At 40.8% G+C, this 19371-nt stretch overlaps 1 protein-coding gene across 2 annotated transcripts in view; it reads left to right on the top strand.

Moving 5' to 3' along the window:
• The window catches only part of LOC124863843 (glutamate receptor ionotropic, NMDA 2B-like), a 243124-nt gene that overhangs the window by 213320 nt on the left and 10433 nt on the right, over positions 1-19371 (top strand). For both annotated transcript variants that reach the window (XM_047358359.1, XM_047358360.1), the window contains 5 exons: positions 3258-3383; positions 6442-6671; positions 6760-6920; positions 9332-9519; positions 18400-18638. In XM_047358359.1, coding sequence (XP_047214315.1) covers positions 3258-3383; positions 6442-6671; positions 6760-6920; positions 9332-9519; positions 18400-18638 — 944 coding nt within the window. The remainder of the gene's footprint in view (positions 1-3257; positions 3384-6441; positions 6672-6759; positions 6921-9331; positions 9520-18399; positions 18639-19371) is intronic.

The following is a 19371-nucleotide window of genomic DNA, read 5'->3' as shown; positions in this document are numbered from 1 at the left end:
GCCTCGAAGCGATTCTGGCAAACCGTCCGGCGCCTCAGGAAGGGGAAGCAGTGCTTCGCCAACACTGTTTATAGTGGTGGTGGGAGGCTGCTGACCTCGGCTGAGGACATTATCGAGCGGTGGAAGGAGTACTTCAAGAATCTCCTCATTCCTGCCATCACGCACTCCCTGGTGGAAACAGAGGCTGGAGACTCGGGGTTGGACTCTTTCATCACCCAGGCCGAAGTCACCGAGGTGGTTAAAAAGCTTCGCAGTGGCAAGGCTTCGGGGGTGGATGAGATCTGCCCTGAGTACCTCAAATCTCTGGATGTTGTGGGGCTGTCATGGTTGACCCGCCTCTTCAACATTGCGTGGTGGTCGGGGACAGTGCCTCTGGACTGACAGACTGGGGTGGTGGTCCCCCTTCATAAGAAGGGGGACCGAAGGGTGTGTTCCAACTACAGGGGGATCACACTCCTCAGCCGCCCTGGTAAGGCCCACGCCACGGTATTGGAGAGGAGAGTCCGGCCGAGAGTCGAACCTCGGCTTCAGGAGGAGCAGTGTGGTTTTCGTCCCGGCCACGGAACACTGGACCAGCTCTATACTCTATACAGGGTACTCGAGGGTTCGTGGGAGTTTGCCCAACCAGTACACATGTGTTTTGTGGACCTGGAGAAAGCATTTGACTGTGTCCCTCGTGATGCCCTGTGGGGGGTGCTCCATGAATATGGAATTGGGGGCCCTTTATTAGGGGCCATCCGGTCCCTGTACGAGCAGAGCAGGAGTTTGGTTCGCATTGCCGGCACTAAGTCGGACCTGTTCCTGGTGCATGTTGAACTCCGGCAGGGCTGCCCTTTGTCACTGCTCATGTTCATAACTTTTAAGGACAGGATTTCTAGACGTAGCCAAGGGCCGGAGGGGGTCTGGTTTGGGGACCAGTGGATTTTCTCTTCTTTTGCAGATGACGTGGTCCTGCTGGCCCCCTCTAGCCAAGAACTACAGCATGCGCTGGGGCGGTTCGCAACCGAGTGTGAAGCGGCTGGGATGAAGATCAGCTCCTCCAAGTCAGAGACCATGGTACTCGACCAGAAAAGGGTGGCTTGTCCTCTTCAGGTTGGAGGGGAGTTCCTGCCTCAAGTGGAGGAGTTCAAGTATCTCGGGGTCTTGTTCACGAGTGAGGGAAGAATGGAGCGGGAGATCGACAGACGGATCGGTGCGGCTGCCGCAGTAATGGGGGCACTGTGCCAGTCCGTTGTGGTGAAGAGAGAGCTGAGCCGAAAAGCGAAGCTCTCGATTTACCGGTCTGTCCACGTTCCTACCCTCACCTATGGCCATGAACTTTGGGTCATGACCGAAAGAATGAGATCCCGGATACAAGCAGCTGAAATGAGCTTCCTCCGTAGGGTGGCCGGACACTCCCTTAGAGATAGGGTGAGGAGCTCGGCCATCCGGGAGGGGCTCGGAGTAGAGCTACTGCTCCTCCACATCGAGAGGAGCCAGTTGAGGTGGCTTGGACGTCTATACCGGATGCCTCCTGGACGCCTTCCTCGGGAGGTGTTCCAGGCACGTCCCACCGGGAGGAGGCCCAGGGGACAGCCCAGGACACGCTGGAGGGACTATGTCTCTCGGCTGGCCTGGGAACGCCTTGGGCTTCCCCCGGAGGAGCTGTAGGAGTTGTCTGGGGAGAGGGACGTCTGGACGTCTCTGCTGAGTCTGCTTAGTCTGCTGCCCCCGCGACCCGGTCCCGGATAAAGCGGAGAAAACAATTACGAGTATGAGTGATATTGTTAAAAACTGTGATGACAATTAACCCACATTTTCCTCATTCTTCTCTTTCTTTTCCAACACCACAATATCCCCACCACTCTCAATGAGCTTTAGCATCTCAGTTCCTAAAATCTGTTTCAGGTGTGGCCATCAAGAGCAGTAAGAGTCGATTTAACTGACAAGTAAAATAAGAATGGATGGAACATGAAGAATAATAAGTATTACATCCAAGCAGGTGTTTGAAATTACGGTGTTGCACATATTGAGATTACAATTTGATATACACTGTTTTGTTCAGGTCTACTCACCTAGTATTAGATTTTTCCCTGCTGCTTTACAATATAACCACCATCACCTATATTTGCCCTGCACCCTTTCCTGACACAACTCTCTTGGACAGGAAGCTGCTACGAGCTAATAGCATGTTGCCTCTGTCACAGGTGCCATCTGCCTAGATTGTTTCCATGATTTTGTTGAATCCTTTGGAACTTCTTCTTTCTGGGCTATTCAAAAGTATGGGCCAGAGATGAATGAAAGACAGCTGAATATTTATTGGCTCATAGGGAGAATGGATTGGCTTTTACGGTTGCACGATATGGAGTTATCCTGATGGTTGTCGTAAAGGCGTTGGACAGACCTGATGTGGAGTAGTTGTAATTCAGGAGCTTTTCAGTAACTTACCGCTGCCAGGGTGGTGTGCATGTATGGTGGTCATGCCCTGAGCATGAGGTCATGTGACTAGTACTTCTTCAAATTCTCAGTGATCAAGCCACCCTCTGCACTCATCCCTTCCTGCTGTGTAAAAGGCCCCTTCAATGAGATCTTGTTATTTGGAGTGAGATTTAGTAGTTATTTGTAGTTATTACTACAAATAACTACTTACTATATACTTGTAGTAGTTATTTGTTTAAGTCAGAATTACGTTTTTTTGTTATTTGTTATTTTGTCAGTCAGTCATTTTCTACCGCTTATTCCATAGTGGGTCGCGGGGGAGCTGGTGCCTATCTCCAGCAGTCTATGGGCAAAAGGCAGGGTATGCCCTGGACATTTTGTTCTTCTTAATAAAAATAAATCAATTAAAAGTGATTTAACAGGTAAAAATGTGTTAAAATAAGTTTCAGTAAACTTTCACTGACAAGTTCTTCTAACCTGCATGATTATTCAGCTAACTGCTTATTTTTCTCTATTTCTCTTTGCCCTCTTATGTTTCCCACTCCTACTCAATTTTTCTGACGCTACCTTCCTCTTTTCAATATGACATACCACATTTGCATATCTCTCTTGCTTCATTTTCTCTTTCTCTCTGCTGCCCTTGCTCAAGGGAAACTCTTCCTCCCTCCTCATGCACCTCCTTCCTTCCGCACCTCCTGCCTCCTTACAACCCTTTACTCAAATCTTTTTTTCTGCTATATCTCTTTCTGACCATGCTTCCTCCTTTTATCAATCCATTGGCTTCCCCGTTTATCATCATCATTCCCTCTCCTCTGTTCCCCACCCCTTCACCCCTTCAGAGCCCTTTAGCGCAGATGTGTGGGTGATGATGTTCGTGATGCTGCTGCTGGTGTCAGCAGTGGCTGTATTCGTGTTCGAGTATTTCAGCCCTGTGGGCTACAACCGCTGTCTGGCTGATGGCAGAGGTGAGAGATCTGGACTCACCCAACACACACACACAGATACACACAGGCATAGTACCTATGTGTAGCCTGCTTCAGAAGAGAGATTCAATCCACAAATATTCTAAGTATTCAGGTGATGTTGTCTTCCATACAGTGCCTTGCAAAAGTATTTTTGCTTCTCTGAATTTTGTTATGTTACAAATAAAAATTTCATGTATTTTTGGGGGAAAAGCAAATTGTGCACACTCCTTGATACAATCCAGTGCAACAGGTTTTCTCCAGAAGTCATTTGAACAGGTAAATGGAGTCCAGAAAAGCTTGTTAGAGCTGATTGGTAGATGTATGGAGCTAAATACAAGTGATGCAAAAAGAAAACCTATTTAAGGCTGCAAAGGCTTGAGTTGAGACTCAGGTGGAGGTTTAACTTCCAGCAGAACAATTAGCCTAAAAACACAACCAGAGCGGTTTAGATTGTAATGTATTACAATGGCCAAGTCAAATGTCTGGATTTTGTGGCTCCAGGCAAAATTTATTTATAAATCCAATTGGGAAATCTGTGGCAAGATGCTAAAAATCAGCGCTGATCTATTTTGAAGAAGAAAGGGGGATAAAAATATCAATCTGTAGATGTGCAAAACAGGCAGAGACATACTTTAAATGACTAATGTAATTGTAGAAAAGGTGGATCTTTAAAGTGTTGACTAGGGAGAGCTAAATGGAAATGCGGGTTACACTTTTAAATTAAAATTTTTCTTCTGTTTCACAAATATTAACTACTTATTGTTTGTCTCTGTGTGTCTACCTCTAAATACAAATTAAAGAGGAAGTTTGTGATTGAGATGAGAAAAGGTTTAAGGATCTTTTTTTAGAGACTTCAAAACAAGTTAGAAAATTCTCAGCAAACATAAAAGAGAGTACACAAAATTCCCTCCTTCACCTTACAGTCGTGTTGTTTCCTTCCAGCCCCTGGAGAGTAACTCACAGTTACCTGTTTAGTGTCCCATTCCTTTCTGGATTTCTGCAAATTCCACAATAAAATATTTTAACATTATCATCAAAATGTAGAGCAACTTTTACAGGCACTGGAAATTAACTTCAAAAATGAAGTATAAAGTGTATATAAAGAAAATGACAGTCGATACCTTGCTCCATTAAATAAAGAGGCTTAAAAGAGTAATTCTTCAACAAGCAAAATTTTTTCTCTTAGCAGTCAACTGAAAGTACAGATGCTTCACAGAGGATGCTTCTCTCTCTGCAACAACACAAGCTGTGTTGCACAAATTGTGTTTTGCCGTGCACAAAGACTGACAGGCACAGAAACACACTGCAGGCCGCCTCCGCACCTAAACCAGCCGTTTTCACTGACCCAATGCCTCTTCCTCCTCCTCCACCTCCTCCTCTTCACCTCTCTGCTCTCTTTTTATCATATGGAGCTGGATCTAAACACTGATTTAAGCAATACTCAACCATTGCTTTCCTCACACTGGACCTGGTCATTTGCATAAATTTCCATATTTCCTCCTAAAATCCCGTGTTAGCTCTGATACCATGAGGCTAGTTTTGTCTTAGATCTTACCATCTGAACAGATGAGAGACAAAAAAAGAGGAAAATCAATCTCCCTCAAGTCTATCTCTGATGTGTCTATATATAGACAGTGGTTATCTTTTTTTTATCCCTCTCATCCTTCATCATCTTCTGGAGAAGATGAACTTCTCCCTAAAGCTCTGTTCTCTTCTGTGGGCCTCCATGTGTTTTTTTATTTTTTTATTATTTGCCTCGTGGGAGTTTGGTATCATAAAGAGTGCAGATCGAAGTTTGCTGTCAAAGGACCTGACGCAATAATGTATCAATGAGTACATTGCAGAGTTGTGAAGACTTTGCTGGATCCGTTTAGGCAGCTCTCTGGCAGGCAGACTTTACAGAGGATTGTTTGGCGCTATATGAAGTCAGTTTGTCCAAGAACAGAAAAAAAAAAAACACTTTGCAACATACACACTCACACATTTACACTCTCACTCTTTCCTGCTCACACACACCCACACGAGCATAAAAACCCAACTGCTTTTTACAGTGTAATAACAGCTCACAGACAAACTGAACAATGTCATTAAGGTGTGATTTATACCCAAACTGCTTCCATGAATGGGGTAAAGCAAAGAGAAAGCGCTCTTACTAAATCTCTCTGTAAAACTCACACAACGGGGCTTTTCCCCTTTTGTCATGTTACAGTCTTAAACATTTATGTATTTTTTGGGATTTTATGTAGCAGAACATGATAAAGTACTGTAATAGTGTGAAGTGGAAGTAAAATAACACACTGTTTTGTTTTGTTTTTTAAATAAAAACTAAAACGTAAGTCTTCTGGGGTATCTCTGTATCAGTTTTGCACATGTAGAGACATTTTTGCCCATTTTTCTTTGCAAAATAGCTCAAGCTCAATCACAATGGAGGTGGAGCTTCTGTGAAATGTAAATTTCAGGTCTCAACACACGTTTTTGTTTAGATTAAGGTTTGGACTTTGACTAAGCCATTCTAGCTCATGACTTAGCTTTGATCAGATGCATTTACTGTAGCTCTGGCTGGATGTTTAAGGTTGATGTTCTGCTGGAAGGTGAACCTCTAACCCGGGTCTCTGACCAGTTTCTGTGCTGCACAAAAGCATCCTCACAGCATGATTGTGCCACCACCCTGTTTTACTTTTGGAAATGGGATGTTCAGTTTACATTTTCTGCCCCAAATAGCATTTTGTATTTGGATTGCACAGGTGGACTCCGTTTAGTAATTAGCTGAGCCCTGAAGGAAAATACTTGCACTGGAGTTTAAGTGGTATCCTAGTAAAGATGGCTGAATATAAATATAAAACTTAAAGGCCCCACAGTTTATTCTTCTGTTGCAAGAAATTTAAAAGCTGTTCATCCTTTTTGCATATGCACTACTTGGTGTTGATTGATCACTTAAAATTTTCCCAAAACACAGATTTTTTGGTTCTAACAGGGCAAAATGTAAAAAAAAAAGATCAATAGTTGTGTCTGCTGGTTCAGAAAGTCATCTAAATGTTTTTTTACCTGTTTGTTTCAGAGCCTCATGGCCCATCTTTCACCATTGGTAAAGCCATTTGGCTACTTTGGGGTCTGGTCTTCAACAACTCTGTGCCGGTCCAGAACCCCAAAGGCACCACCAGTAAAATTATGGTCTCGGTGTGGGCCTTCTTCGCTGTCATTTTCCTGGCCTCATACACTGCCAACCTGGCTGCTTTCATGATCCAAGAGGAATATGTGGATCAAGTAACTGGTCTCTCCGACAAGAAGGTAAGTTGGAAGGTTTCTAGCATAAATTGGCCTCATTGCATACCTTAAAAATAAGCTGTGAAAGGTTTGACATTTTTCCTGTAATTAGTTCCAGAGTCCCAATGACTTCTCTCCTCCATTCCGGTTTGGCACGGTCCCGAATGGAAGCACAGAGAGAAATATCAGGAACAACTACCCAGAAATGCACTCCTACATGACCAAGTTTCACCAGAGAAACGTCAATGAAGCTCTGCAGAGTTTGAAGGCTGGGTAGGGACCTTGACATGATTTTGTCATTTTTGCAAGAAGAGTTAAATCAATTAAAAAGCATTTTTTCCAACCAGACTCCTTACTTACAATGATCTCAGGGAACTTACATTCAGAGACAGCAGATGTCATATCAGTGGGAAGACACAAAGCAGTTCTGTCTCCCAAAAGCAACATTCTTTTGAAGTGTGAATGAACTGTGTAAACTGAGAGACTTAATAATAATGAATCCAACCTTTTTATTTGGATTATTATTATTTAATTAATGTTGCTGAAAATTTCCCTGGGGGGCACAAGTTGTCTGCAGTGTGTACACTGTTCAATCAGACTGTTACAAACACCTTTATGCTCTCCTCTCTTTGTGAAGGCTTGAATTTTAGGATGTTGTCATGCTGTTTCTTATATTGCCATGTATGCTGGCATTTCGAAAAATGTGTTTTGAGTGGGTCTAAACAGTAAATGAAGCAAGTTTTATCAAACATCAAGTCCTCCCATGTCTATGGAATATTTTTGTCATTTTTGATGCGCCTTCTGTTTTTGCATTACATGAATATTTGGATGAAGGGTGTAAAATTTCGTGCACCATTGTGTTAGATAGAATAAGTTTCTTTTGCTTAGTTGTCATTGTTTTGTTTTCACTTGTCTTTCCATACTTGATTATTGCTTGACCGTCTGGGGATGAAAGTTCAGTGCCTTACACAAAATCCATGACTGCCACTAAGTGGTTAAATTATTATTTTATAATTAATTTTATTTTATAATTATATAAAGAGAAAGCAGGTTGGACTGCATTTTTGTTGGAGCCACTTTAAGTATTTGGCATGCTTAGGTGAGTAGATTTTCTTTAGTACAGACAGAGCAACTGCATACAATCAATTAATCAATAAATAGCACTATTACACACAACAGAGTTAGCGCATCACAAGTAAAACAAATAATAAAATGGTAAAATAAGGAATAGAATAGAACATCATAGAAGACAATTAAAGCAAAAACAAAAATAATACCACAACTAGCCCAATGCTCAAGCTCCCCATAGTTAAAAGCCAGTGAAATCAGTGATTTTAAATCAACTAAGGTTCTGGTGGACATTATGGATAAGTGAGAGACATTTCCACAGTTTAGGAGCTGCAGCTGAAAAAGCTTGGTCTCTTTTTGTCACCAGCTGAGTCCTCTGAACAACTTAGAAGCATTTAGTTTTCAGATCTTAACGTCCTACAAAGACTGTGGTTATGTAAATGTTCAGAGAGGTAAGTCAGTGTCAGACCATTTAAAGATTTAAAAACCAAAAGTAAAATCTTAAAAGTGAGTCCAAAAGAAACAGTCAGCCAGTGTAGAGGGGATAAAATAGGGGTGTTAGCAAGCATGCGATGGAGAAGGGTCGGGCTGATCCCGCTATAGAAAGAGTATGACATAATGTCAAATTATTGGGTTGCTGCAATAACATACAGTAGCAATTAGGTAGAAAAGTGACTCTAGAGCATTATTTAACCTAAGCCAAATATATTCATTCTCCATAGAAACACAAGGCAGAAATGCAATAGTGTGACAGGGGTATTTGAAACTAAAGGCTTTTATTTTAATCTTCAAAGCTTCAGTCTCAGGAACACAATCTAGGTATAGAAAGGGTAAAAAAAACTCAAGATCTAGGCCCAACAGAGAGGGCAAAACTTTGAGAAGGGATTTGATAAATTACAGGGCAATTACACAAATCAGGATTTTATAAGAGCAGAGCAACGTCTTTTAATTTATCAAAGCTGACCACATTTTTAGATTTGAATTTCTGCCTTTACAAAGAAAATTAACATTTTTGAAAGAGAGCAGCTTTATGGGGATTTTTTCCGCAGTAAAATATGTGAATACACAGAGTAGAAGAGAAAAGAACAGATGTGAAGGACTGGGTGAGGGCAGACTGTCTTTGTGCCAGTATGATGCAATGTAAAAGCTGAATGCCGTCGACAACCAACATTTGATGCGTTTTTAAAAGATCTTTTTAAATACTTTACAGGACAGCATACATTTACATAAATGAGTTGTATTTATTTGGTGAATTCTTATCTTGATCTTGTGAAAGAGAAATGAATGTCATTGCTGAACAGTGGAAATATACATCATTGCTTAAATCCTTTTTTGTATTTTAATAAATATAAACAAAAAGAGGCTAAATGATACCAATATCACCTTCACCCTCCCTCTTCAATTTTCATCTGCCGTTCCTTTTCACCAGCCTGTGTGCTAGCTCCAGCCACTGGCAAACCAAGTGGAAGTCTATTACTCTTATCAGCGGCTTAGTGCTATTTAGCAGGTTAATTGGAATGTTGTAGCTGTGCTGTCTTACTTCTAAGTGCTAATTAACTGTAACCTATCTGTCTCTCTCCCTGCCTTTCTATCCGTCTCTTACCCTTTCTCTTCAGCAAATTAGATGCTTTCATTTATGATGCGGCCGTTCTGAACTACATGGCTGGCAGGGATGAGGGCTGCAAGCTGGTGACCATTGGCAGCGGCTACATCTTCGCCACCACGGGATACGGCATTGCCATCCAGAAGGAGTCTGGATGGAAGAGACACGTGGACCTGGCCATCCTGCAACTTTTTGGAGACGGTGAGCAAAGCGGGTTGTTTCCTGCACTGTTTTATTCATTGATGCTGCTTGGCTTAGTTCTCCCTACAAGCAGACTCCATCATGCATAAAGCTGTACTGATGTGATTAGTGGTGTAATCGCTTAAAAATGCATCAGATGTTTCCTAAGACTGTATTTTAGGCGAGAGATCACAAATACTCAATGACCTTGAAGTGAGTATAAACGGATACATCAAACTTTTTTATTTTAACACTGTTGTCATAAGGAGAATTACTTGAAGCTGCGGGGCATGAAAACACTGCTGAAAAAAAGCTTGGTGAAGGAACTGAAGCATTCCAACAACAACAACAGATCATATTGACAAGTTAGCTGCAAATCTAAACCAGGGATAGATGTGTGCTGACATGAACCAAGCCATTGTGACAAGAAGGTAAAAATTATGAACAAAAGAGCATGTCTACTTCCTGTCACAAAAAAACCCAAAACATTTTAAGTCTTTAAGAATACCTTTTTAAATTTGCCTTTTTAGATTTTTATTGCAGGGAAAATTCAAAAACACAACAATAAGTGTGCTGTTAAATGTCCTCTCAATATCAAAGTACATGGATTACAGAACAGTTGTTTGTTATAATTTATTTATTCATAACTTTTTTTTGTGCTTCAAAAGTAGCACAGCAAAATTTAACCTCTTAGCTCAGAATGTTTAGTTTATCAGAAAAATGTGCACTTAGGAACGATCTCAAGTTTCCTTGTTGCATCTGACTTTCTGACAAGCTTCCCTTGTGTGCATCCATGTCTTGAGCACGGAGTTGTATTTATAAGAGTTTTTCAGATTTTGTAATGTTGGTTTACACCTCCCGGCCATCAGAGTTTGAGCTTAATTTACCTGTAAAAAAAATCCTCATTGATTCTTAGGTAAATCATGCCGACTGCTCTTATCTGTAGATGAGACATCAGCTTTACTTTACATGTTCCCTAAAAGTGCTGCACTATCCCTTTAACACATCTGCATTCACGCTGTTGCTCCATTCAGCAGCCGATCAACAAATGTCAGCCTGTCATGTCTGTTGGCTGCTGTCCATGCTTAGACCTTTAAAGAAGAACCAGTGTTCAGATAATTTGTTTTTCTTTGTGTTTTTTAGATTTCTAATCAATTTCTGAGATGTTTAGTTTAATTGTCCATTGTTGTTGCTCTTTCATATAAAAGCCCGGCAATGACAGCCCCATTTGCATGGCCCAGGAAGACCTCTGAGGTTTTGATGATTAATCATGCTTTAAATCTAAAGTTTGCTCATAACGAGGTCTTTCTTAACTATGCTCACATCAGCGAATTCATGAGGCAGGAAAAAGGTGAATTTATTAACACATTTTATTTATTTTTGTTTCAACTGGGTGTTTTTTTCTTTATTGGATTGAAGATCTTGATTTATTTCTATATTTGTGTAAAGTTGTGTAAAGCGATAAGGCTGAAAGTTCTGAGTCTGAGGATAATAATATGGTTTTTGTAAGGAATTAGTCTCTAATTGTGAGTTAAATGTAAAGTAGTTTCAGACAAGAAACGATAAGGCTGAGCTTTAATATAACCTGTGATTTAGCTCTGCTGTGGGGACCCTCTGCTTTATGATCATACTAGCTTTTTATTGAACTTTGCTCAAACTCTCCAGAGTTTCTGCTATTGAAATGCACTTTATTCCAGTTCTAACTTCAGCATTTTGGGTGTCTATTATTGGCGATTAAATGTCGTCCTATAGTCTTTCTTTGTACAGAATAAAGTTGTGGTGTACAACTAATCATATTGAAAGAGGAAGTACCATAAACTGCTGTTAAAATAAAACAACAATCTATATATTTTGGCTGTTATAATGGTATCTATAACATTGATTTATTGTATTTTATTTTTACTTTGGTACATTTTGTTTAATGGACTTGCCTAGTAAACAACTCCGGTCAGCAACTGACGCTCCAAGGCTTGGCAGCCAGTGATTCTTTTAAAACCTTTCATATTGATTCATCTTTTTTAGGGTGTGTGACAATTGACCAGGTGCACCGAAGTGCTTCCCTTTTTACTCTAGGATGCCAAACAGGCCGATATTAGCGTTACAACAAGCTGCTTGGACCCTGCAGTAAGCACCTACCCATATTGAGTCTCTTTTTAGTTCATTCGAACCACAACCTTCAATTCAGAGAAATACAGTTTTAAAAACAGCCTCTTAGGGGGCGCAAATGCACTGCGTTAAATACCATCTACGACGAAAAGAACAAAACAACTGAAAAGAAAGAAGTGATTTTTCTCCAAAATATCATGGCAGGTTTTGTATTCTTGTTGCTCCTAATAGATAAATGATTTGAGGTTCTTCAGAACAAATCCTCGCTGTATTTCCTAAAATCATTGCATCATTGCAAGCATCATTGTTGTTGTTTTTTTCTTCTGCTTGTGGTCTGACACACAGTTTATGTTAACTCCTGTGTGTGTTTGGCACCCCCCTTTGACTGGGGTTATTATTGTTCCTGTTGGTACATACAGCCATTATATTCATAAAAAATCTGGGGTGCTTCTCATTGTTTGCCAGCTTAAATGTAAAAGTGTTCCCTTTATAAGAGTAATAGGTGGCACTGCTGTAGTTTCCACACCATTTGCGTCCCGATATTTTTCCAAACAGTGTTTGACTGTTTTGTAACAGTGGGAAAAGTGTGAGCAATCTTTGTTCAGCTGATGACTGTCATTCTGCAGCAACAGGTGGAGGAACGAGCAGCACTTAGACAAAACTCTGGTTGCTTTGATGCTTTCTCTGCCATCTCAATAAAAGGAGTTTAAACAGTAGGACTGCACTGGCAGAAATATTTAGTGGTTTTGAAACTTTTTTAAACCTTGTCATACCTTGGTACTGAAAACCAGCCCATGTTAACTTTGGCTGCTGTATCCTTTTTTAATTCAGGATGTCCTGTCTTGATAGACAAGAAAATGTATGAGAGGTTTAATGTGTGTGGAGTTCTTCTCATGTCTAGTAGCTAACTCAGTTGGATGCAGTCCAGCATATTGTAAGCATCCTGAAACAAGGGGCCTCCCGAGGCCGGCTTTATTGTGTCCCAGTTAGGGGTGCCAGTATAGCTCCTGGTGTATTTTGACACTGGGTGCTGTGAGAGTGCGGGGTAGTGTGCATGTGTGAAGGCGTACGCATGTGAATATGGGTCAGCCCTCTGAAAATGAGAGTGCCGATGTGTGTAAGCGAGGGTGTGTGTGTCTGAGTGAGAAAAGGAGACAGGATTGTTGAGATTCTGTTTATTTATGAAAGAGGGATATTTTTGGCAACCTACATGCATTCAGTCTAAGTGTTCTCTATCTCGTGTTTCTTACTTATTGATCATCAGAATAAACAGTTTCTGATCAAACTAAATTTGTCCAAACTTTCAGAGTCGCTTGTATCTGTTTGCATATGAATATGGGTCGGCTTGCTGTAACACCCCCTGTGTCGCCACAGGAATCAAGCGGCCCTATATCACAACCTCTGAGGATTTCAATGTCACTTTGCCATGCTTCATCGTCCACTCCACTCCTCGTGGCCTAGAAAGCGATCCGGCTCACGCGGAAAGCCCGGAGGTTCAGTGAGGAGGGAGTCTGGGTTGTTTGAAGCAGACAGGAGCAAAACTTATATACAAGAACTGTCCTACAAAAACACTAACCACAAAATTGATTACAGTTTTTCAGATTTTTTATAAAATAGAAAGTTTTTATGTGGTTTAGTTTAGATTGACCTTTTAATGAACAACCAAATGTTAGGTTCATGAGAATGAGACAATAAAAATCTAGTCCGGGTATGACTCCATTCACTGTGTTTTATGCTACTATAATTCTAAGGTGTATTTATCCTGTTCAGGTTTGATCAGTCTCAGTATTTTAAATCATAAACAAAAAAGACATATAGCTGTAAAACTTCTTTAAAAAACTGTAAAATAGCCTTAAGTAACTACAAATCAGATATTGACTTCAACATTATTAGCAGCTTATCGTTAGCAAGTTTTAGTATTCTCACAGTAGTTTGAAATTATTTGTATCGTCTGTCACTTTGTCTTTTTTTCTACCGAGTACTAAGTGTGGTCTGCGAACCTGATGGACAAGTCTTTACTAACTGACAGGGTCAACACAACAGGGCAAGATGAAGAACTACTTCTTTTCTTGTTTTAAAATAAGAGTCTCAAACACAGATATAGCAGGGTGTCAAGCTTGAAGCACCCCTCTGTATATCATAATATTACACAATGGCCTGTACAAACCTCACCAGAAAAGCAAGGTTTGTTTAATAGCTCACAAGAAACTCAGGGGCAGAACTCCTTGGAAGTTCTCATAGGGACCTCCCACTGCAGCATACATCAGAGTAGAAACCAACATCACTTTAAATATCCCACTAATCACATAATAGTTGTCAGAGACCACACAAAAAACGTTCTGCCCAGATGATGTGACGAGAACAAGTTGCAACTCCCAAACCATGGCTGCAAGAAAACAATGATTACATTTTTCTCCTATAACCCTGTCTAGGAGAACAGATTTCTCTCATCTTGTGGAGTAACTGCAGACCTTAAGACTGATTTCACCAGACAAAGTCGCATGTAGACAGCAGCTGGATAGAGCTCTGCCAGACAAACTCTGCTTTTAAGAGAGATATTGAGTTTTAATGTTGTGAGAACTTGTGTCATGAAATTTCAATATACTCTTTTTGTTAGCCACATGTTGCATAACATTACACAAAAATCAATAATAAAATTAGGTAAGTACATCATTGTCTATTTTTTAATTCACATCAGTAAAATACTTTAAAAATTAAAATAAAGTTAAAGAACTTTGACCAAAAATGTCTTCTTCCTTGAAACTTAAAAAAAAAAATTAAGTATTTTACTGATGTGAATTAAAAAATAGACAATGATGTACTTACCTAATTTTATTATTGTACTGGATGTAACTGATAGCCTTATTTTATTGTGATGTACAGAAATCAAGAAAACCTAAAAACATATGTTTAGATTTAAATTTTCCTCTTTTGAGATAGAAAATTAAATGGAATAAAACTACTGCTTGAAGTCTTAAAGCCAACTTCAGGGTGGTTAGTGGCTTCTTTTTTCTTCAGAGAGCCCAAAACGTTGCCAGATTAATAAATTAAAAAGGATAAATGTTTCATCAATGTCAATATCACCAAGTGTTGTCAGCCAAGAAAGACTTCCTTTCTTCCTTCAAAATAGGAGTCTGAAACATCGATACAACAGGATGTGGCTTAAAGCACTCAGAATAATATCCAGTATAATATCCAAATAGATTTCACCTTTCACCAGATGGACCATACTCATACTCAATACAAAACACTTTTTGTCTGTCAGTCAGTCAGTCGTTTTTTACCGCTTATTCCATAGTGGGTCGCGGGGAAGCTGGTGCCTATCTCCGGCAGTCTATGGGAGAGAGGCAGGGTACACCCTGGACAGGTCACAAGTCCATCGCAGGGCAACACACAAACAACCATGCACACACTCATTCATACACCTAAGGGCAATTTAGAGAGACCAATTAACCCAACACTTTTTATCTTATTGTCCAAAATAATCTCTGAGGTTTTTATCAATGTTGAAGATAGAGAGGCTGTTGCTTTCACACCACATCTCCATCACTGATAAGCTAGTTACTTCATTCATATGTTGCCAAGCGTTAAATGCACATCTTGCTTTTTTCTTCACCCCCTGCTCTCTTAAAAGTTGGCAACTCTGAAAAAGACGTGTTGCTTAATATTGGACAAAGATCAATGATGATACACGATATTTACTTCATTTTATAATGTTAATTTCACATCTTTAAAATATTTTTGTTTGAAAACTGACAGAAAATTTGTATATTTCAGTCACATTTTTTGTTTTGAACCTGTAATAAGGGATCGGTACCGAATTCGGTACTTTTATAGGTACCGACCAAATTCCGTTGGTAATACCAAATACTTATTCACGTAAAATAAAATGGTGCCATGTTTCGGTATCTAGACGCATCATCGTGTCAGTGAGGGAGTGGAAGAGTGGGTCATTTTCCAAGCAACATAAACACGGCATTGCACGCAGAAGAGCGTAATGATGTCAAAAGCCACCAGTACCGTCAACAAAGCATGGCTGGTAGAAAGTGGTCGAAAGTATGGCTCCACTTTTCAAAACGCGATGCAGATTGCACTCGCTGCAATATTTCTGATGCGAAGTGCAAGGCTAGCAGCAAGAATACTTCTAATCTGAGGAAGCACCTGGTTAAGCAAAAGATTTTTCTCAAGGCTGAAGAGTGCACAATTTTTGACAGCGTCACATCTATGGCTACAACTCCAGCATTCGGCACCGTTAGCAGGCCTGCATCTGTTAGCGACTCGTCGTCTGCAGCCAGCAACATGGGAGAAGAAATGTTTGAAACAACTGAGATGTTACATTACCAACAGCTGGATGTTGTTCTGATATATTCGTTAGAGTTATACAGGTCCTTCTCAAAAAATTAGCATATTGTGATAAAGTTCATTATTTTCCATAATGTAATGATGAAAATTTAACATTCATATATTTTAGATTCATTGCACACTAACTGAAATATTTCAGGTCTTTTATTGTCTTAATACGGATGATTTTGGCATACAGCTCATGAAAACCCAAAATTCCTATCTCACAAAATTAGCATATCATTAAAAGGGTCTCTAAACGAGCTATGAACCTAATCATCTGAATCAACGAGTTAACTCTAAACACCTGCAAAAGATTCCTGAGGCCTTTAAAACTCCCAGCCTGGTTCATCACTCAAAACCCCAATCATGGGTAAGACTGCCGACCTGACTGCTGTCCAGAAGGCCACTATTGACACCCTCAAGCAAGAGGGTAAGACACAGAAAGAAATTTCTGAACGAATAGGCTGTTCCCAGAGTGCTGTATCAAGGCACCTCAGTGGGAAGTCTGTGGGAAGGAAAAAGTGTGGCAGAAAACGCTGCACAACGAGAAGAGGTGACCGGACCCTGAGGAAGATTGTGGAGAAGGGCCGATTCCAGACCTTGGGGGACCTGCGGAAGCAGTGGACTGAGTCTGGAGTAGAAACATCCAGAGCCACCGTGCACAGGCGTGTGCAGGAAATGGGCTACAGGTGCCGCATTCCCCAGACCTGGGCTACAGAGAAGCAGCACTGGACTGTTGCTCAGTGGTCCAAAGTACTTTTTTCGGATGAAAGCAAATTCTGCATGTCATTCGGAAATCAAGGTGCCAGAGTCTGGAGGAAGACTGGGGAGAAGGAGATGCCAAAATGCCAGAAGTCCAGTGTCAAGTACCCACAGTCAGTGATGGTCTGGGGTGCCGTGTCAGCTGCTGGTGTTGGTCCATTGTGTTTTATCAAGGGCAGGGTCAATGCAGCTAGCTATCAGGAGATTTTGGAGCACTTCATGCTTCCATCTGCTGAAAAGCTTTATGGAGATGAAGATTTCATTTTTTAGCACGACCTGGCACCTGCTCACAGTGCCAAAACCACTGGTAAATGGTTTACTGACCATGGTATCACTGTGCTCAATTGGCCTGCCAACTCTCCTGACCTGAACCCCATAGAGAATCTGTGGGATATTGTGAAGAGAACGTTGAGAGACTCAAGACCCAACACTCTGGATGAGCTAAAGGCCGCTATCGAAGCATCCTGGGCCTCCATAAGACCTCAGCAGTACCACAGGCTGATTGCCTCCATGCCACGCCGCATTGAAGCAGTCATTTCTGCAAAAGGATTCCCGACCAAGTATTGAGTGCATAACTGTACATGATTATTTGAAGGTTGACGTTTTTTGTATTAAAAACACTTTTCTTTTATTGGTCGGATGAAATATGCTAATTTTGTGAGATAGGAATTTTGGGTTTTCATGAGCTGTATGCCAAAATCATCCGTATTAAGACAATAAAATACCTGAAATATTTCAGTTAGTGTGCAATGAATCTAAAATATATGAATGTTAAATTTTCTTCATGACATTATAGAAAATAATGAACTTTATCACAATATGCTAATTTTTTGAGAAGGACCTGTAATTGCCTGTAATTGCACTGTAGCATCCTATCACTTGTTGCATCATAATTGATGCAGATCAGGAAAATCTCAATTCATATTCTTAAAAAACAATTTCCTTACCTTAAAATTAGAAAAAGGGGAAAAACTAATTTCTAACATAAGCTAAAAGCTATAAAGTGGTTACAGGTGTCTTTATCAGTTCATCGGCATATGCACAGTGGACGTTGTTGTGTTTCTATATCTCTGCCTCCCTCTGATGGTGCAGCTACCGCGGCTGACTGTATGATTAATTAAGCGATTCCCACCATGCCTCTTTCTGCTCTGATTGAGAGCAGCTTGTGATGAAACAGAAGGTGACCCACAAACGACACCGTTAACTGACGGATCAGCATCAGACGCACAGCAGACACCTGAAGACACATGTTTGGACAGAGGAGTTTGATGTCATCAACATGTGACGTGTTTTATGTGTATGTTTCTCCTCCTTGGTCTGCTGTGAAGGCTACTACCCTCTTCTCCATACACACACAAACCATTTCCCCCGCGATCCTCCCTGCTTTTTCCTTTTGTTGCATCATCACTTCCATGTCTCAGGCCCTCCTATACCATTCTTTTATTACATCACATCCATCCTCTCAGCTTTATATTTTATGTCCATTCCCACCACTTCCCAGGCCTTTGATGTACACCTCTACTGCCTGTTTTAGTGCTCCATCAACTCCTTATGCTTCTCCCTCCCCCTCATCCATCTCTCGCTGCCTCCTCCCCCCTCCATGCCATCTGTTGCAGCCCTCACCTTATCCCTACCTTTGTCCTTCCTCTAATATTCCCCTCTCCATTGTCATACGTGTCTTCCCTCCAGGTGAGATGGAGGAGCTGGAGTCCCTGTGGCTGACTGGGATCTGCCACCATGAGAAGAATGAGGTGATGTCCAGCCAGCTGGACGTGGACAACATGGCCGGGGTCTTCTACATGCTGGGCGCCGCCATGGCTCTCTCCCTCATCACCTTCATCTGCGAGCACTGGTTCTACTGGCAGCTGCGCTTCTACTTCATGGGCGTCTGCTCCGGCCAGCCCAGCTTCGTCTTCAGCGTCAGCAGGGTGAGAGACAATTAACATCCCAAATATAACAGGGAAAGCAGAGTAACCCAGAGTAGTGGAGTAGCAGGAACAGAGCAGAAGTATACATACCCCTTGATATTTTTTTTTTCTTTTTGCTATAACCAAAAAGTCCAATATTGGGATTTATGTAAAAGAACAACAGATAGTAGTACTGTATTGGCAAGTGGAAAAAAGGATTTTCAGAATGTTTTACAAATAAAAATCTACAAAGTGTAGCGTGCGTTTGCAAACACCCCAATTTACTATGATACTCCTGAACCCAATTCTGTTCAGTCATTTGCCTTTATAATTCACCTTACTAGCAAAAAGAGTCCAACTATGTGTAATTTATTCTATTTATTATGAATCCGGCTGTTTCGCGAAGGCCTCAGAGGTTTAATAGAGAACATTAGTGACTAAACATCATGAATATCAAGAAACACAACAGACAGGTCAGAGATAAATTTTTGGAGAAGTTTAATACAGGGTTTGGTTAGAAAAAAATATTTCAAGCTTTGAACATCTCACAGGACTGTTTAATGTATTGTCCAAGAATAGAGTATGACACAACTAAAAGACTACCATGACGTGGCCGTCCACATACAGGTCCTTCTCAAAAAATTAGCATATTGTGATAAAGTTCATTATTTTCCATAATGTCATGATGAAAATTTAACATTCATATATTTTAGATTCATTGCACACTAACTGAAATATTTCAGGTCTTTTATTG

This window comes from Girardinichthys multiradiatus, chromosome Y (genome assembly GCF_021462225.1).
Source record: "Girardinichthys multiradiatus isolate DD_20200921_A chromosome Y, DD_fGirMul_XY1, whole genome shotgun sequence".
NCBI classification, from domain to species: domain Eukaryota; kingdom Metazoa; phylum Chordata; class Actinopteri; order Cyprinodontiformes; family Goodeidae; genus Girardinichthys; species Girardinichthys multiradiatus.
This window is presented reverse-complemented; position numbering and strand designations above follow the sequence as displayed.